The following is a 19,742-nucleotide window of genomic DNA, read 5'->3' as shown; positions in this document are numbered from 1 at the left end:
ATACTGTAGACCCCCCTGATGGAATGGAAACTAATAGAACACAGCAACATACATACTGCACTGAAGGTTCAGGAGAGGGGAGTTACCTTAAACAGATGTACAAATCTGTAACAAGCACAAAGAAGTAAGTTTGACAAAACTACACAAAACCAAGGAACTTATATAATTCAATTTTTATTCATTGAGGCAAAGCAACCAATAAAACCGACCAACCACACAAGTCTAAATTGAGTTTTCCATTCACCAGAATTCAGAATTTCACTCGGGGAATATGAAGAGACTTGTAATTCATAGAGCTGGATTCCCTCAGCAGACTTCCTTTGACAAAGCTCCATGATCTCATAGCGTCGCCTGACTAGGGGTTCCATTTAACTATCACAAACAGGAATGTCTCCACCATATTGTAACCATAGTTTCTTGATTTAGCTTTTAAAAAAAAGGAGCACAAGAAAATGCAAATACATGTTTAGTACACACAAAAAGAGGACAGGCAAAGGCTTAAAGCACATCACTGAGAAGAGGGCCACGAACAGTATAAAAACTGGTTTCAGGTCAATTTGACGCATGATAAAAATACTACAGTCTGTTAAAAAGGATGGATTTCCTCACATTGTCACTTGGTTGTTGTAATCACTTTGTATGGTCAGATTAAGAAAAGGCTGGCTTACATAAATGTACATATATCCTGGTAGTTGCTGTCTATAAAGCAGGACACCTCACGACTGGAAAACAAAAATAACTCCCTATCTAACTACACTACTATATAAAAAAAGTACATGAACATAAAACAGTAAGAAATAAAAGATGGGACCTAATTGATACATGATCTGTGACTACAGAGAACTTCCAACTTGTGAAATTGTCAGTGCTGGGAGTGCTCGTCCTATTCATTGGGATTTGGGTTGGCATCAGGATACTGAGAGAGGTCGAAAGTCAACACTTTGCTGATGACACAATCTCCTTGCTGTAAAGAAAGAGGAAAAAAAAGTTATTAAATCACATTTACACAGATTATTCCAATGTTTATTACATAACAACAGATCACGACAGTGTTATTGGCAGGTTTCTGCTGTATTTCTGTAGGATCGGGCCCATGTTTTATGATGCCATATTTGAAATGAGATGGTTTATAATTACAGCTGAGTCCATTAATCAGCTAATGTAGTCATTAGAAAACTATATTAGAGACTTTGAATAACACACAAGATTTAAATGAATCCCTTTTAGGCTCATACAGTTTACTGAATGACGGAAACCAGTGACTATAAGGCCTATAAACATTTGTTTGTATTTAAATTACAATGACAGTTTATTGTTGCGTCTCAGCTGAATATAACAACTCAGTTTAATGATATATTTTACTTATTAATTAACAAATCAAGTAGACAATTAATGGGTATCTTTCTAAGGGAACTGAATTCAAACCTCTGAAAGATTTTTTTACAGCCTGCAGATATGCTCTAATATACAGTTGTTTAAGCTTCATAGGTACATTTTATTTTTCATTTGGAATAGAATCTTGAGCAAAGAATAAAAAGATACACACCTCAGGATAAACACCGATCAGTGAGTCTGCCTTGGTGTAGAATTCCTCCTTCAGGGAGATGACGATTGCCTGGAAGTTCTGCACTGACTGATCTTTGATGTAATTGGCAACCTTGAGGAGAGAGTGAAAATATGAGTTGAAGTTCAAAAACCTGCAGAATTAACACAGAAGCAGAAGGAAGATGAGCTTTAAAATTATTTCTCAACAGACCTTGCCGATGTTAGTGTTGTCCAGAGCGGCGTCAATCTCATCCAGAACAAAGAAGGGGGCGGGTTTGTAGCTAAATACGAGGGGGAGAGATAAAGCAAACACCATCATTAGCTTAAAGTTTAACACACACCTCCACTTTTTTGAATCAAACTATTTAGACTCTGTACTGGTGTGTTGTTTCACCTGTGAATGGCAAAGAGCAGAGCGAGGGCAGCAACAGTCTTCTCTCCTCCAGACAAGTTGTCCATTGGTCTGAATCTCTTCCCTGGAGCCACGCAGTTATAGTTGATGCCATCCAGATACGGCTCTTCTGGGTTCTCAGGGCCAAGGAAAGCCTGCCAAATAGACCGAGACACAACCAATAAGAGGAAATCTTCCTTTTGTGTTACCACATATTACACATTGACCTCTGTGTTCTGTAGCATCGTATTTATTTTGGTCATGGTAACACAAAAGGTGTCATACCTGAGCACTGCTGTTGCGTGAGAGAGCCTTGTAGATTTCATCAATGTTTGTTGCAACAGACTCAAAACAGTTATTGAAACGATCAAAACGCTCCTTCTTGATCTGCTCAAAGGCTTGCTTGGCCTTCTTTGCTCTCTTGCGAGCAGCCTCAAACTCTGGGGAAAGATTTTTATTTTTTTTTTAAAGAAAGAAAAGAAAGGTAACATTAGAGCTCTGGAAAAGGTCTGTCAAAATCAAGCCTCTAACTTTATCCTGCCATCGTACCATCGCTTGTCTCCTGGAACTTGTCCCTGACACTCTCCAGCTTCTCCATGGCTTTCATGTTGGGTGCACTGATCCTTTGTAGGATACTCTGCTGCTCGTTCAGGCGCTGCTGCAGAGTGTTCGTCTCGGCCTTAATCTCCTCTTCAGACAGCGCATCCTGTAGAGAGTCAAACAGGATGTAAGATCTATGTAGGTGTCTTAATATTTCATATAAAAGTCCATTCTTTGCTATAATTATTTTCTTTTGTTTGAACTGTTAAGCACAATCTAAATCGATGAAGGGTATCAAGCCAGAAGATCAAGTTGGACTGTTTGACATTATGCATAGGTCTTGTGTACCTTGAGGTCTTCAGTCAAGTTGCTGTAGTCGATCTCTATGAGAGCTTCTTTAGCTAGAACAGTGCTGGACGTCCTCTGGCTGCTCGACTCCTCTGTCTGAGAGCTGCCCTAAAGAGCAAAACTAAATCAGATTAGTCTACGTTCCAGTCCCATTGGTATTCAAGTTACAGCTTGTATGAACATGCTTTTCTTTTCCGCACCTCCCCCTGGCTGATATCATCCATAGTTCCAGAACGTAGAGGCAACCTGATGTCCTGCATTTTGCAGGCTTGCAGCAAGTTGTGACGGTCGCTTCGCTTCTGCTCCAGTTTTGTCTCAATAGCCGTCACCTCCTTCTGGAGCTGAGTCAACTCCCTGGAAGACACAAAAGCAACATTGGAGGTGTATTAATCAGAGGCAAGAATATATTTTGGATGTGATTGACAAAGGAAAAAAAATGCAGGAAAAATACAGAAGCTAGAGATCGAGTGCAGATCGTCCAGTTAGCGGTCTTAGAATGAAACATGTACATACCAAAAGTGTACATAACTACACTTTGGTTTTTGCAAAAACGGTCAGAAAATATACTATGATGGTTGTTAAAATACCTGAACTATGATATAAATAATGTATAGAAAACTCTTTCATGGATAATTTGAATCTAGTGGGTCATTTTCGGTCGGAAAAATTCAGTGTTCCAGGGATTATTCCCAGAGTCATATCCCTGATATATATTTACAAAACCTGAATTTTTATGTATGTGTTTGCAACCACTGACTTGTTGGCACCACCCAGTTTCTTGCGGATCTCCTCCATGTCATGGTTCTTATCATTGACTTCAGATTTCTTGGTGAGATGCTGGTTCTTTAGGTCCTGCAGTTGGGCCATTGTCTCATCAATGATCTTCATGTGTCTGTGCTCCTCCTGCAGGAGCGTAAGATGGATGGCAAAAAGATTGAAATCCAAATTAAATTTGAGAACAGAGAAGTTAATAATGTTGAGGATATAGCGACAACAAAGTCTAAAGTCTAACATTCCAGATCACGTTTTCACCTTCTTGAGTCGCTCTATTTCAGCCTCGTCCTTCTTGACGGTCTGCTCCCACATCATGACTTTCTCTTGATCTTCCTTCAACTGATTCTTCTCATAGTCTACCTGGATACCCAGACGGGTCTTCTGGGTCTCAAACTCCAGGCTGAAGTAAAATGATGTATGACAGGTTATATGAACAGTTATATCAGTATTATAGAAAGATCTAGTTCATTAAGAAACTTACCGCTTCTTTGCGATCTCGTTCTGCCTCTTCACCTTCTCCTCCTCGAACTCTCGGATGTTCCGCACTCCAATCTCCTTACAGAACTCAATGAAGACCTCATCCTCCACCTGAAAAACAAAACAAATGTTGAAATGTGTACAATGCTTTATATTGATTTAAAGGCTTCTAAATGGATCTCTCTCTCGTCTCTCTCACCAGGTTCATGCGATCTCGCAGGTCAGTGATCTCACTTTCGCGAGACGTGACGATTCTCTTGATGTCGTTGATGCGAGGGCCGAAGTTTGCCAGTTCACTCTCTAGCTTAGATTTCTCCTGTATGACACAAATGAAACAAGTTTGAATGCAACAGTTACCATTGCCAAACCAGGTAAATACTGAGCTGCCACCAGCAGACTGTACCTGCATGTTGAGCGAGAGGTGGCGGGTTTTTGTCTGTTCCAGATCACTCTGGGAGTACTTGAGTCTCATCTGCAGACCATGAGCCTGAGACTGCACTTGACGCAGCTCTGCTTCCTTCCTCTTGGCCTTCATTTGCTCCTACAAAGAAAACATGGGATGGAAAATTGTATTCATATACTTTGGATGACAGTCCATCATAAAGCCTTATTGGACATCCTATCTCTCCTGCATATATCTAAACATTTATTTTCTTATTGTTGTTCTCTGCCATTATTATGTACTTTTTTTTCTTTTAAGTTCCTTTGAGGTATCAACTGCATCCAACAAACACTTTCAAAGCAAATTTTTCACAAGAAATAAATAGATTAGGGTTATCCTGATAACTGACTCACAGAAAGATATGACTGAACCACAGCATCCTTGGTGCAGATATTAATCATTCAAGTTACCTTGAGCTCTTCTGTGAGTTTTTCTTTCTTCTCTTTCAGCTTGTCCACTGCCTTCTCATCCCAGCGCCGTGCCTTGGCCTTCAGGTCGCTGGCTCCTCCAGAGATGACTCCAGATTTCTGGAACAGCGTGCCGTCCAGGGCCACCGTCTGGAGAAAGAGGAAGAAGAACGGGTTACATCATCAATCACATCTTCATCACAAGACGAGTAAAAACTGGGTTGGTGACCTATGTGAAATCCAGCACCTTGTGTCTGTAAGGTCCCCCGAAAGCAATCCTTCGGGCATCCTCGACATTGTCACAGACCAGAGCGTTGCCACAAGCGTACTGGAGAGCTTTCTTGATGTGAGGAGGCTCATAGCGGATCACATCAATCACCAGTTTGGCTCCTCTCAGCTCTCTCAGTTTCTCATCTGTTGGTTTCACCTTGAGAAGATGAGAGAAAAAATCAAGATTTTCTAATAGATAGATTAGATACTTTATTAATCCTATGCAGGAAATTACACTGTTACAGCAGATAACATCACAGTCAAAACACATAAAAAACTTTAGACATAAGAAAATGTAGGCACTTAAAAACAAGACATCAACATTATTAAAATACGTTTTAAAACCAGACTTAATTTTATTGAGAGTTTAGTTTGAAAATGTTTAAAAATCAAAAAATACCCAATATGAATACATATATTCAATGAAAATGCGTAGGTACAAATGTATGTATAAATATGAGGACATTCAGCTGAAAGGAGAAATTATTTCTGTAACGCTCTATCCTGCACCTCGGTGAGATCATCCTGTGACTCAGCATACTCTTTTGAATCTCATCCAGGGTGTGAGGTGGAGTAATAAAGCTATTTATAATGTGTAATAAGTTGTTATTTGTCAGTGCCATTTACAGACGGAAAGCTTGTGCCTGATATTGAACATGAATTAATAACCTAAAGATATCAGTCTGTAAAAAAAAAACCTGGATTGCAAACTGTGAGCCCATATTCAATTAGAAGCTCAGAAATGAATTAATACAAATTAGGCCGATGTGCATCATCAGTGTCAGAGTGATTAATTACGCTTTAAGGCTAAATAAATCTTCCTGCTTTTTAATTCAACAAAGTGTGTATTCATTAAGATTGGACACTTGATAACTGAATATTTTAAACAGCCCTAAGACTCTGAGTAAAGCTCTTCTCTGGTCTTTACCTCAAGGTAGTCGAGAGGAAGGAAGGTCTCAGGCTCTCCTCTCTGCTCCTTGATGTATTGAATACAATCTCTTCCAGTCTTCTCAGAGTCAACGATGATGGCGTCCATGTTTTTGCCCAACACTTTGGTCACAGCAATCTGATACTTCTTCTGCGTGGGCTGGCATAGGTCGATCAGGCGGCCATACTGGAGAAAGAAAAAAAAAACACATTTATTGAACACTATTAAACATGTAGAGGGGAAGAGTAAAGCTGCAGTCATCAAGCTTATCTGATTTAATAGCATCATTATGAATATTGTCACAGTGGGCGTACCACAGAGCCGGGGTAGAGTCTTTTGATACTCTCCATGATCTCTGCCTTGCGCTGCTGGCGGCTGTTCTCCTGCCTGTCGATTCTGGCGTCTCCAAGCTGCTCCATCACCTGCAGCCAAAGGACAAAACAATCAAGTTAAAGACTTTTCACAGCTGACATCTTGACTTGTCAAACAGCGGTGTTACTAATTCAATTAAGAAAACTTCTGCCAGTGACAAACCCTTCATTACTTCCACACCTACCGGTATCTGTCATTTATATGATCAGTCACACACGTGTGCTTTTCCCTCTTGTGTAAAAATGTAGAGAGAAATGTCCATGAATTCTTTAACAGAAGTTTAGTTTTCTCTCACACTACAGGTTAACTAAACATGCAGCTTCCCATCTCTCCTACAGTGACACAAGAGACACAGTGACGGGGTAAAATGGGCAAACATGAATCAAAGGTCTTCAGGGAATGGTCTCCAACCGTTCAGAAATGATAAACTGTCAGCTAAGATGACACCATTTCAAGTCATGTGCATAGCGTACCTGGTTAAGCTCTGTGTTAATCTCATCTATTCTCCTCTTGGCCGACTCCACCTCCTCCGTGAGCTCCTCCTCCATGCGTTTCTGCTCATCAAGCGACTGCCTGAGGGGTAACAGAAGAAAAGAGAGTGAATGAATGAGTATAATTGAGCGTCTATGGATACAATTATGGTTCCTGAGCATTTTTAAATCAATACAACAGGATCAGAGTAGCATACCTGCTGGTCGTAATGTAATCCTCTAATTTCTCAATGCGTTTCTGGTTTTCTTCTATTTCACGGATCTTCTGTTTGATTTTGGCCTGGACAGAGATATAAATATATGGTAGTATGCATTCCAATCATCTAGAATAAATGTGTTCTGGCACACAATCAATATTTCATTTACTTCTGTCTCCACTTTCTTCCTCTCCTCCAAGTCAAGACGGTCCTGGTCAGCCTTCTGGTCGCGGTTGAACTTCTCCAGCTCCTGTGCTAAAGTAGCAGCACGTTTACTGGCCTCCTCCTTCAGACGATGGTATTGTTTGACCTGAGGGGGAAAAGTTGCAAATATTTTAGCTTCATCGACTTCGAAGACAAATTCTTATATCTAAATAAATTGTGAACTAAAATGTATCTGACCTGGTTTTCCTCCAGAGTGAGGTCCTGTCCCTGGCTCTGCGCCTCTTCCTCCATACGCTCCTCAAACTCTTGCTTTGCCAGCTCCACCGCCTTCATCTCTTTATCCAGCTCGTCCATGTCCCCCTTGCGTTTCTTGTACATCTTCTGGGCATTTTGCAATGATTTGCGCGCTGCCTCAAGCTTCTTGATCTTGTGTGAGGTGTTCTCTTTGGCCTTGATGTACTGCGGCCTCTTTTGGTTCAACTCAGAGTCTTTCTCTCTGTGGGCAGAGTCAAGTGATTAGCGAGGCCCTTTTCAGGTTGTCAAACGTAACTGCTTTAACAGTGGCTCAGAAAGGAAATACATTAAGTGAATTGTTAGGATACCATCAATTCACTCTCACTTACTTGATTTCTTTCTCAATGGTCTGCTGCTCCCTCATCAGCCTGCCCAGCTCCTTCTTCTTATCCTTCAGCTCCTCCTCCACGTGGTCCATCTTCTTACGGTCCTTGTCAATCTCCTTGTTGCGCTGGCCCAGCTCTTTGTTCAGCTTCTCAATCTCAGTCTCGTTGTGGTAGAGCTTGAAGAGCTGCAACTGAACACTAGCCCTGGCCACTTCATCTTTCAAACGCTGGTAACGTTCAGCCTGGTGAAATGATAAGTGGGAAGAAATCACACGATATGATGGAGAGCATTCTTTGTTTTTAGTGAAGTTATGGCTGCTATTTAACCAGCAATTGCATCTTTCTTCATGAGTGTGAAGGCCCAAATATGAGACATTAAATGGGGGTTTAAGACAAGATTGCACAAAATGATAACTAACCGTGACCAAAGGTTCATTTCCCAATTAATAAAAATAAGCTTTCAAATCTAAGAGCAAAGGTTACATGAAGAATTTCCTTGAAGGACACATATATAAAAGTCCTTGTAATTACAGAGATAGTTTATTTAGACTGACCAAAAAGTACCCACCTCCTCTTTTTCTTGCTTAGCTTCTTTGCGCTCAGCAGCAATGTTTTTCTTCCGATGATAATTAAATTGTGTGTCCTCCTCAGCTTTCACCATCTCCTTCTTCCTGCGGTCGTACTCCTGGGCCAGCTCTCCAGAGCGGGAGATTTCCTCAAACAGAGCAGTACGCTCTTTGGGGTTTTTCATGGCAATAGACTCTACAGCTCCCTGGAGAAGAAGAAGGAAAATATAAGAGAATATAAAAACCTTTGGTAGCAACATATTACCAGATATTCAATCAATACTGGATCATTTACTGTATATATTTGACCATCGCTCTGATTGTTTCAAACACATTTAAACCGTAACATCCATTAAATGCACTCTAAGGCTAGTATTAACTCCACATTCTCCATGGATGTTTGTCAGAATATATTTTGTTTAATATCAACTATTTAATATCCTCAAACTAAATAAAGAATTCATGTTCATCTAAAAATGTAATCAGCAGTTGTATTCATGATAAACACCACGGAGGATGACTGGACATAAATCACAGCTTTCTCAGGTTAGTGCAGAAACAATGTGAAAAACACAAATACATACATTTGTCTTGGAAAGATTTTAGATTTGACTCTCACCTGGAAGACCAGGAAGTTCCTCGCCTTAATCAGAATACCGAGTTTTTCCAGTTCTTCGCTGTATTCAGGCAGGCTCACCACTTTGCTATTGATGCGGTACTCAGAGGAGGAACCTAATGCACACGCCAGAGGGAAATTAAACGTTCAGTGTTCAATGTCATTATATAAAACAACATTAACACAAATAGAATTAATGATGAGGTGACTTTCTACCTTAACCAAAAAAGTGTTAAAAAAGGGTTTAAAAAAAGATGGCTTCATCTGAGTTTCATTTAACTTTTCCAAGGGGTAGAAATGATCGATTCAATCATCAATTTGCATGATAAATTGTGTGCCAGAGTAGATGATGATATTGTTATGACAAAGTTAAAGTTCTGGGAGAGGTCAAAATGCTCCAGCAACACTTGTAGTAAGAAGATCAACTTTATTAACAATTTAGACCGACGCGTTTCGGCTCGTGGCCTTCATCAGGGTCAGCAAAGTTAAAGTTCTGCAAAGCAGTCACAAGATGCTGATCACAGAAATTGATTCAAAGTTAAAAGTGATCACAGTGTGGACACATTTACAGTGTTAAGAAATACTAGATAATCATGGTCATGCTGGTAATGAGCAATAATGTGCTGCATATTTCTTAAATGTATTCTTTCAGCTAGGTCAACAGTAAAGCACTTATAGTTTTGAACATTCATGCCTCTGAATGCCATCGAAACAGTAGAAGGTTAGTAAGTTGTTGGTGTTGAAAACATTGAATCATTCATTCTACCATCACTGATAATGACAGTTCATACCGATGATGACCCTTGTGAAGTTGCGCTCCTCTCCATTGTCTTCTTGGTACACCATGCTGACAAAGGCTCTGTTGGCAGCTGGCTTCCCTACAGGTGCTCCATGGATCAGATCCTTCAGGGTCTTCACACGCAGGTTGCTAGTTTTCTCTGCCAACACGAAGCTGATGGCGTCCATAAGGTTGGACTTTCCTACAGGAGAATCAAACTTTTAATAACACATCCAAATCACATCTAAAAAGCACCCGTTTATAAAATAATAATTAACTATATGAATGCTTTTCTCTTATCTTAAATATTCAGATTATCTAGTAACATTATTTGCCCTCCAAGAGTCAAGAAACTTTGAAAAACCTGTCAGTGTTTTAAATGTTTATCCTGAATGACTTAACAGAAGAAACTCTGAAACTGTAATACGCTGTAAACAACGACACATTGCGTTAAGTTGTGTACACATTAAAAGGTGGATACTGTAATGCACACATGAAGACAGTGGATCACTCCTGTACTGTTTTCCGTTAGCAAATGCTAGCAGGCATTAGCCGCCAGTAGTTATTTGCATCATAACATACCAGATCCATTGGGTCCGATGATTGCAGTAAACTTGTGGAAAGGTCCAATGATCTGTCTTCCTTTATAAGACTTGAAGTTTTCGATCTCTATAAGTTTTAAATACCCCATCTTCGCAATAGTTGTTGCCGCTGTTCTTGAGAAAAAGATGCGTTTGATACAAGACAGTAAAACGTTAGCTAGCAAATGCTAACACCCAAAGTTTAGCCGAAAACCTATCTCAAAGACGAAGCATGCACGCAAATGAATGAACCTCGACCGTTCAATCTATTTCTGGTCTATGCACAAGTCACATTATTAAGTGCAAGTGTTCAGTATTTATCTAAACGGCTTCATAATCTTTTTTCAGACAGCAGCGATGCCGTTGTGACAACAATGCGCCATTTTACAATCCAACAGGAAAACCCTCGAGCGCGCGAGGCGCTAAACCTCGTAGTTTATCGCGAGATGTGTTGCGACCTAAAGGATTGTGGTGCCTCTTATTCCATTTACATCAATACAGTGTGCATAGTATAAAACAACGTATTGGGAACTAAATAACACGCCAGGCGACGCAACTATTTTTTACAAGGGCCCCGTACGCCATTTGGATTATTTTGGAAATTTTGGTGCGGGAAATAGAGATGTTACCATGGTTACTATTGAGGGCATCCAAACACAACAGGAGTCACACAGCGAGCGTCAGTACATGTTACAGGTAGTCTGGCCTACTAGTCCCAAAACTAGTTAAATCATTTCGTCACCTCTGTAAGATCTGAGGTAAGTGCCATTCTTACTCCCTTATTACAGACTGATTTAATACTCAATTTAGGGTTGCTTTCATTTGTATTCATATGGCCTATCCTGGCTCCAGATTTTGGTGCTATGGGTATCAGGGCCTGAAAATAACTTTATCATCTGTTTTGTTTGTACCTCAACTTGTTTATGGCAATTACTTTTCGAGCATATGTTATCATACAAAGCATTGTGCTGCTCCGTTTCCTCTCATCAGGATCATTCTGAAGCTGAGAAAATGTACAAAGTGGACTTGCCTATAGACCAGTCCATAGAAAAGGCTGTGGAAAGGAGAAGGTCTGCAGAAACAGCACGCAAAGCTCGGATTTACAACACCCGGCACCGTGTGATGGGCGTTGATGTTGGAGCTCTCAACCAACAGGTCCAGGAGAAAAAACACCAGCAGAACATGGAGATGCAGCGAGACAAAGCCTTTGGTAAATTGAGGAGAGCCAGGGAGGGGTCAGAAAAACATCTGTTAAATCATAACTATTATTCCCCAAAGGACAAAACTCGCCCTTTAAGAATAGTCTTCTGAAATCAAGTTAGAGGACACAACTTTGTTCATTTTTTTTTTTTTGCAGATGAGCTGAGAAAAATTCATGATGAAACACTGCTGAAACAAGAAGTTGATGAAAAAGAGAAGCGAGCAGCTTTGCACACTGACCTAAACAAGTATTGGGCCAATCTTCAGCATGTGGAGGACTCCCGCGATGCTGATCTCAAGTGTGGCCTGAAGGGGGCATTCAGGATCACTATTCCAGAGGCTGAGCTGGGGCCTGCCAGCATGCAGATCTTTCAGGTAGGATCAAATGGACAGGCAGGTGTGTGCGCTTCGAAGACAAGTGGAGCAGAATGCAGACAAAGGTTCCATAAATAATCGCGTTGCCACTGTGTTCTTGTTTCATGCACAGGGCGAGGATGTTGGAGAGGAGGAAAGGAGGAGAGAACAAATAAGAAAGACAGAAAAAGACCTGCAAGCACAGAAGGAAGATCATGAGAGAAGGCGCATGGGAGAGAAGCACAGAGGTTAAAGGAGATAATATACACATACACACACAGGAACACACACATAATGTAATCCATGATGAGCTAACATGCTATACACCATAGCCTCTGTAAGTCACACACATGCTTCATGCTTTCCTGCACAAACAATCACACACTCCTACGCACAGCCCTTACTGCCAGGTGTCATTGATGGATGCTCATCCCGGAGAGCTGTTATGTTTGTGTTAGTGTGTCGCTAAAGTCCTCTGTACAATACATTATGGCTAACGCAGGTGTGAAAAACATGGTAGGTGATTTCCAACTTGTGTGTGTGTGTTTGTGTGTGTGTGTGTGTGTGTGTGTGTGTGTGTGTGTGTGTGCGTGCATGTGTGTGTGTCGCAGAGACACTTGTGAGCAAAGAGCTGGTGTATCAGGACCTGAGGGGGGTTCAGCTACACACACAGGAGGAAGAGTGTAGGAAAGCTACCCGTGTTGCCCTCGACAACTACAATCAAGCTCTGGTGCAGTACACACATGTTCACACACACATGCACACGCACACACACACACACCATTCGCTGTCAATGTCAATGCTCAAAGCAAAATCCAGAGGGGTTTTGAGCCCTGACATGGTGTTCTCAGGTGGGTTTTTGAAATTAAAATGACTAATTTAAAATGTTAAGTGATGCATACACACACTTGCTGCAGGACGACGGCCTGGATATTAGCAGGTACCAAACAACATGGATGGTTAAACTGCTTTGATGTATTCGTGGGCCTTGTCTGTTTTTAAAAGCCCCAATTTAGCTCTCCCTACTCATTTGCCTGAATGCACTGAATCCTCCATAGGGATAAATCATTATAAATCCTTCAAGTCGTGGTAGCTTTCATGGCAATTATGTGGTTTCTCACATGCACAATGCACAAGCGAATACACAGGACTGAGTAGACACCCAGGAGGACAATCAGCATAAGGCTCACTCCCTATTAGAACTAACCACATATTAGAGGTTAGATTTTCTCTAGCTCCTTGTACTCTAATGATGAAGGCAGCTTTTCCTGGATCAGTGTTGTAAGTCCTCAGCAAGTCCTTTTTCCTCATAGGCTGCAGAGCGAGCACAACACCTGAAGGAGAAGCTCAGAAGAGAGGAGAGTGAGAATCTGGCAGAGGTGTGGCACACGCTGACATCAGACATGATGACAGAGTGTGCAGAGGCAGCTGAGAGGGAGGTGGCCGAAGGGAAGCCAGCCCGGGTTCTGGTTGACAAGTGGAAGGGGATGAGACCTGAGCAGCTGAGCGCAATCCACAGGGAGAGAGAGGAACAGCGTGTGGAAAAACAGGTACTGGAGACACTCTACAAATATATTTTCAGAGCAGAATGAGTGATTACATTTGGCTCTGCTTCAAATTTCTGTTGAGTTCTGCCATTCTGCAGAACTGCTTTCAAACTGTTGTCCATGACCTTTCAACTGGAGATCACTTAAATTAAAATTGGAGATTGATGACAAATTTCAAGAAAAATAACACAAGCCTCCAAAACATCTTCAATGCACATACCATAAAACATACCATAACCAACAAATACTTATATTACTCTTTCTTCTCTATATGGATCAGATTTTTCTCCATCAATTTATTTCGGTATTTCCTCAAATGTATCATCCATGTCTATTTAGGTATTTGCACAATGTCCAAAATTACCTAAGTAAATAACATAAAAACTGTGATTCTAGCTACAGTTTTAAACACAAACTGACAAATATGTTGAAAGATACTCAACTCTGTAACCACTGATTTGATTGCTCTCAACTTCACTAACAAAGAAGGTGTGAATGGGTGTGTGTGTGTGTGTGTGTGTTTGTGATGTACTGCTCTGTGTTACTTTGTGGTATGTGTGTGTTGTCGTTCAGTTTGTTCAGTGCTTTTTTTACAACAGTTGTTTGACCTGCCAAACAAAAACACAAACTAGCTCAAGGCTGACTCTGTTACTATATACAGTATCAAACGGCAACATATATGTTTAACATTGAACACCCCCTTTACAAATAACAAATAAATAATAATATATCGACAAACCCCTCTTCACAGGTTGCATATCTAAAGGAAAGACTGGAGAAGAATTTCTGAAAGTATTATGCATAGCAGAAATATACTTTGTCAACTTTCTTCTCCCATTATTCAAAATGTAACATCTTAGAGTTGATTTGCAACATTTTGGTCACTATCTTCAGAGACAACGTGATGCTGAGAAGGCCCAGAATGTAGCTTGGCAACTGCATCTCCTAAAGCTGTCGAGACAAGCAGAGGAGGAGGAGAGGAGAGAGGCGCAGCTGAGGAGAGAGAAGAGGATTCAGACGGACCTCCACAACATGCAGCTGGCCAGAGAGCAGCAGGAACAGTAAGCACAACACAAACACACACACACACACACACACACACACACACACACACACACACACACACACACACACACACACACACACTCGCTCTCTTGCTGGAGGTCAGCAAATGTGGTCGGGTGTGGATGATGAAGTAGTGTAATTTAAAATCTGGCTTTAAAGCTTCTGTAAACAGTTTTTAGATGATTATGAAACAGACTCAGACTTGAGTAAAGGTTGATATTTCTATATTGTTTCTTTATATGCCTGTCGACTCTACTTCGGGGTAGTTCAAATGGAAGCTAAAATGATTCATATGCCAAAAATTCATTCAGATTTTCATGTTAAACATGTAAAATAAAGAAGGATGAGATTTTGTCAGAAAAAACTACTTACACTTGGACGTTCAGCAAAGAAATAAGTCATCTTGCTTTGTCCACAGGGGGCGCCAAAATCAACAAATCTTTAAAAGGTCCTCACAGGTGCTTTAAATAAGCTGTTTGGGAACAGTTTCTCACTGTGTTTCTGTTTGTGTGTCTTTGTGTCTCAGTCAGGGGTACCTGAACAAGAAGCTGTACACCAACAAACCCACCAAGGATTACTTTTATCAATTCAACACGGGCTCCCGCTGACCAACACTCACCTCACGCAGGCTTGTGGCAATGTGCTAATAAAATTGCCGTCTCGACTCAATGTGAATTGATTCCTGAGTAATCAATACCTGCTGCTTATTTTCAGTTGACACACACGCAGGCATTGATCTAAGCAGCTGGAAAAAAGGGACCCTTTATTGATAGTTGTTCCAGGTTCTTTATTTTTCAGTCATATATCCAGGTACAGGTGTAGAATCATAATGCAGTTACAGTTTTTGGCCCCAGTTGAAGTTGAAGTCCACCAATCACAGGTTGGTCACATTTGTCGTGATACATTTTGATACCGTTAGTCCCATTGTGTTTTTTTTTCCATCCCAAATACCACAAAGAGGCACACACTCCCTAACCCTCCTCCTCAATCTTTTTTTCTCTCCCCCTCAGGCATTCAATGTTTGTTGTTGTTTGAATATGCTCCTGAAAATAAACCAATTCACTGTTTAGTTGTTGTTTTTTTCATCCTTCAACTTTATAAAAGGGTAAATAAACAGTGGAAAAGCAAAGGCCAGCTTTCCCCTCGACTCATGAAAAGCATAGAGCGGGAGCGGCAGTCGAGTGAGTATCTGTGTGTGTGTACTCTCATTCCCTCATTCAAAGCTAACATTTGCCCCCAACACTGACAAACACAGATGTTTGGCAGCAGATATTCAAGTTAGAACATTGGCATCATTTGTGTCATTCATTGCTCCTGTATGAAAATAAAAATGTAAAAGCTTTTGTTTGTCCTGAGTGTGTCTGAACCAACAATAAGGAGTGTACACACACCTCTGTCAGTGCCACTAGCCTTTAGACATCCCATACTCTATCTCAGGGACTGTCAGGTGATGTTTGGCCAGTGTCAAGCTTTTATTTGAAGAGGGAGAACTGAGGCAGCGACGTTGCATAAAGATACTCTCTGTGGTATGCGCAAACCGCCTCGCTGCATCTCTTCCGCTCATAACTGCATCAGACAAAAACTCCACAGATATTCACTGCACTGCATCGCTACATGGTTATGGGAATGACTATGAACATAATCTTAGCTTTCACTGTAATGGAACTACCACTATCATTAAATGACACCAATGCACATTTTTTTTTATTTCATTCAATTCTGAAATGTTTGCAAACATCTAGAGAACAATGTGAACTTTTTCCCTTTTTTCATTTTTTCCCACAGCTAGGTTGATGATTTTTGCTCCAAACAGCCAAACCTCACCCCAATCGTTAGTCGAAAAAGTTTGATTTCATAGCAACAGTACAAAAAAGAAAAAGGACAACTGGCAACATTTTAAAATTAAGTTGATGGTTTTCAAACCTGCACATTTTTCACATTTTTATAACAAAGATGGTTGGGTTCATCAAAACGATCTTTAAGGGTAGTATTTACATTCTGCAGGGGGGGGGGGGGGGGGGGGGGGGGGGGGGGGAATTAACCATAACCACTCTTATGTCTCCGGTTTGTTGTAGCTCAGAGTTTTGTTTAATCAGTAGCGTGTAAATACAATGTCTGTCCAGCTTTAAAAGAATACATTCTCTGTGTTTGATGAAGATACCAACAGCTTGCCTTTATTATACATTAACTGGCATTCATTAAACCTGTCTGCAAAATCATCTTGCATTGATGAAGCTCTGAAAAATAAAACTTGGGAGAAATCTCCGCTCTCTGGTCTGTTAATATACATAAATACTGCTCCTCAGTTTGTGTAGTATGAGATGGACAGGTATGAAAAGGTTGTTAATTAGAGACAACAATGTTTTTTTAATACAGTGTAGAAAGAGACAAAGACAGATACAGAAAGCTACACATAGGTCTCGACACTACAATATCATTTCAAATAATGACATTACACTTCTGGTGGGAAGGCGAGAGAGTAATGACATCAATCTGGTGCTCTATACAGACCCAGCAGGCACAGGAACTTATAAGGAGCATGTACATATCTATAATACTGTATTATGGCTAAATAGATAGATGTAGATGCAGCTATATACACCAGATGCTACTCAGCATTTTCATAGCAAGTTCCCCATATGCATCCAATGTTATTTATATTAAGAAAGTTGGCTTCAATTAGTTTTAATTAAAACAACTTGATCTATGAAATATGTCAATAAAGAGATGTCAAATGTAGTAGAAAACAATATGAAACTGTGAAGATATAAATAAAAGGTAACAAAAGGGTGTTTTGTATCCAAACACATTTTTGAAAACATTAAAAAAAATGTCAGTGGCACATACAATCTGAGACATCAAATGGCGTAAGACGTACAAATCGTGCGAAATAATATAAGGCATGATAAATATCTAAGATTCAAGACTTTTCACAGCAGCATGTGCTGTCTGATTCTCCAATTCCAGCTCTATCATTATCATCCTCTCTCAAAGCACTACTCTGCATCTCTATGGGGCCACTCCTACAATCCCTGTGATGTTTCTAGCTCTACGACATTCGGTCTTTATCTTTCCATAGAGACATCTGTGAGAGAAAAACATGAGGAGAAGGTGAGGGAAATGAATGTTAGTTGTTAAGATGTTTTGTAAACAACAGATAAAGGAGGTGGGGGGGGGGGGCAAGGACATCTTCAGGTCGGTCAGACTTGTATCACATAGTCCACTACCTAGGACTCTCCTTTGGTCAAAATAGTCCAGTCCATCAGATGACTGCCGGGTGCATCTGAAAAGTCAACATATTGATTGTGTATTAGTCATAAACTACAGATGAGCAGGTCAGTAGGGTACAGGAGTGTATGGGCACATATGTGTTGACGGGTTTTGGTCTCATGGCCCTCATCTGGAGGGATTAATCGAGGATGGTGACTGAGTTGGGCATGCCGTTGGTGGCTGGGGATACAGCGGAGGGGTTGAGCGGGGAGTTGTCGGGCATGCCATGGATTGCCTCTGGACCCTCACTGGGCCGGCTGAACTGGCTGGCCAGTGACTCGTCCATGTTGAGCTCCGTGGTGATGGCACTGCTGCCATTGAAGTCCAGGTTGTCTTCACTGCACAGCTTGCTCTCCTCACCCAGGGACGGCTGGCTTGCCGTGCGCTTCTCCTCGAGGTCACTAGAATAAGTAAGAGCACAGGTGAGATGAAGAGCAAGAAGGTTTTTATTAATGGCTTCCAACAAATTAGATACTTTTTCTTTCAAGCGAGCTGAATTAACATTTTACTTCAATAATTATCTTTAAGATCTCTGCCTAGTATTAGTGGTGTTGCATAATGTATAAATCTGCTGCTTTTCTTGGTCTTACTTTGTAGAAAAAACTGTAAAACAAGGATAATGTGATGGTTCTCTTTGATCACTGGAGAAAATAATAAGCAAATAAATTGCTGACAAAATCTTTGTGTCAAATGTTAAAAGGAAGTGAGGCATTGGCAGGGGGTAATTAATAAGTGAGTTTGGGATAGCATGTCACATCACAGCATACCTTTCCAGGGATCTGCATAGCAGGGGCAGGCATTAGGAAGAAGAGGAACAATGAAACGAACACAAAGGGTTAGGAAATGCAGAGGGAGTCAGGCTGTGTTAGGAGTTTGAATAATCGAAGAAAGAAACATAATGTAAAACGTAAAGAGATGATGTGCATTGAGATTACAAACCTGTACTCTCCAAAAGTCTCATCCTTCATGGGCCGGGCTTCCGAGTCCATCGGCCCCTCTTCTTTATCTTTCACTGAGAAGGAGATTATTGGATTTCATTATCGTGAGATCTCGACCATGTTTATCTCTGAGCCACTGAGTCAGACATTGATAATTACATTCTGTCGTACAGCGAGATAACACCGAGAGAATAAAATAAGTTTATTAAGATATGTGAACTGAGTGTGTTTTTTGTTCACTGTTTGACACGTTTGTTTTTTTTTTAATTTATGAAAAGGTATGCTTTCATTGTTCTATTAGTCCTTGCTTTTAACACAGACCACTGAGTCTTCTTTAAAAGGGACCAGCAGCTTGTTTCTCCCCAGTGTGGAAGAATATAAAATGCTGGTGCATTTATTTGACCAGTCAGTATCCTTCAGGTTGCAGTTACTCTTGTGGTTTGTGATTATTATTTCTTGTGTTTTCCCTGGCAGAGAGAGGTTTCACTATACTTGTGATATTAAGGCTGCAAGGGAGAAGGTTTGCTAGATTGAAACTGGCCAATTATTTGGAGCCACTGCAGGAATCACAGGGAAAGAAATTAAAACCGAGTGTAATCTTATTTAACTCATATCCGATAAGAATAATCTTCTTTGGTTTTGTGCCTTCATGTAACAGCTAGGTTCCTTTTTTTCTTCCACAGTGTAGCTTTATCAAACAGCTGTATGGCTCCAGACTGTGAAGTGTTGCCTGCAAAGCTGTGAGCAGAGGCTGACTCAGCTGTTGTTGCAGGTAGTATTAGGAGGAAGAATAGCTAAGGTCCATTATTTTAAAAAAGTAGATTAAGGTCTTAAATATGTTGTCTTCATCACTAGATATA

At 40.7% G+C, this 19,742-nt stretch overlaps 3 protein-coding genes across 6 annotated transcripts in view; 1 reads left to right on the top strand and 2 right to left on the bottom strand.

Moving 5' to 3' along the window:
* Positions 1-158: 158 nt before the first annotated feature.
* On the bottom strand, positions 159-10,858 carry smc1a (structural maintenance of chromosomes 1A). The gene is made up of 26 exons (XM_061058567.1): positions 10,510-10,858; positions 9,941-10,129; positions 9,153-9,265; positions 8,536-8,739; positions 7,971-8,209; positions 7,585-7,843; positions 7,352-7,492; positions 7,183-7,265; positions 6,968-7,067; positions 6,437-6,544; positions 6,123-6,308; positions 5,172-5,351; positions 4,928-5,074; positions 4,479-4,616; positions 4,275-4,391; positions 4,080-4,186; positions 3,857-3,998; positions 3,582-3,727; positions 3,025-3,178; positions 2,825-2,932; positions 2,486-2,642; positions 2,222-2,376; positions 1,940-2,091; positions 1,757-1,826; positions 1,547-1,657; positions 159-964 (listed from the first exon to the last, which is right to left on the bottom strand). Exons 1-26 carry the CDS (start codon positions 10,616-10,618, stop codon positions 884-886), a joined length of 3,696 nt encoding a protein of 1,231 aa, XP_060914550.1. The 5' UTR covers positions 10,619-10,858; the 3' UTR covers positions 159-883.
* Positions 10,859-11,013: 155 nt separating this feature from the next.
* On the top strand, positions 11,014-15,831 carry ribc1 (RIB43A domain with coiled-coils 1). The gene is made up of 8 exons (XM_061058568.1): positions 11,014-11,266; positions 11,499-11,718; positions 11,866-12,083; positions 12,196-12,310; positions 12,674-12,792; positions 13,376-13,612; positions 14,504-14,670; positions 15,201-15,831. The coding sequence occupies exons 2-8, from the start codon at positions 11,520-11,522 to the stop codon at positions 15,280-15,282; spliced, it is 1,137 nt and encodes a 378-aa protein (XP_060914551.1). The 5' UTR covers positions 11,014-11,266; positions 11,499-11,519; the 3' UTR covers positions 15,283-15,831.
* l1cama (L1 cell adhesion molecule, paralog a) overlaps positions 15,447-19,742 on the bottom strand; it is a 38,420-nt gene continuing 34,124 nt past the window's right edge. For 3 of the 4 annotated variants that reach the window (XM_061058566.1, XM_061058562.1, XM_061058565.1), the window contains 3 exons: positions 18,884-18,956; positions 18,712-18,723; positions 15,447-18,345 (listed from right to left, as the gene is read on the bottom strand). In XM_061058566.1, the coding sequence (XP_060914549.1) occupies positions 18,084-18,345; positions 18,712-18,723; positions 18,884-18,956 (347 nt within the window). In that variant the 3' untranslated portion in view covers positions 15,447-18,083. The remainder of the gene's footprint in view (positions 18,346-18,711; positions 18,724-18,883; positions 18,957-19,742) is intronic. The other variant, XM_061058563.1, reaches the window with a different exon arrangement.

Source organism: Labrus mixtus, chromosome 15 (genome assembly GCF_963584025.1).
Source record: "Labrus mixtus chromosome 15, fLabMix1.1, whole genome shotgun sequence".
Lineage (NCBI taxonomy): Eukaryota > Metazoa > Chordata > Actinopteri > Labriformes > Labridae > Labrus > Labrus mixtus.
Note: the sequence above shows the minus strand (reverse complement) of the source record. Positions and strands in the feature narration are given on the sequence as shown.

Coding starts and splice junctions, on each gene's coding strand:
- smc1a (XM_061058567.1), bottom strand. CDS start 10,618: ATGGGGTATTTAAAACTTATAGAGATCGAAAACTTCAAGTCTTATAAA. Junction 5,352..6,122: donor TTCCTCTCGACTACCTTGAG/GTAAAGACCAGA, acceptor CATCTTCTCAAG/GTGAAACCAACAGATGAGAA. Junction 965..1,546: donor TGATCGGTGTTTATCCTGAG/GTGTGTATCTTT, acceptor CTTTCTTTACAG/CAAGGAGATTGTGTCATCAG.
- ribc1 (XM_061058568.1), top strand. CDS start 11,520: ATGTACAAAGTGGACTTGCCTATAGACCAGTCCATAGAAAAGGCTGTG. Junction 12,311..12,673: donor CATGGGAGAGAAGCACAGAG/GTTAAAGGAGAT, acceptor TGTGTGTCGCAG/AGACACTTGTGAGCAAAGAG. Junction 14,671..15,200: donor GCCAGAGAGCAGCAGGAACA/GTAAGCACAACA, acceptor TTTGTGTCTCAG/TCAGGGGTACCTGAACAAGA.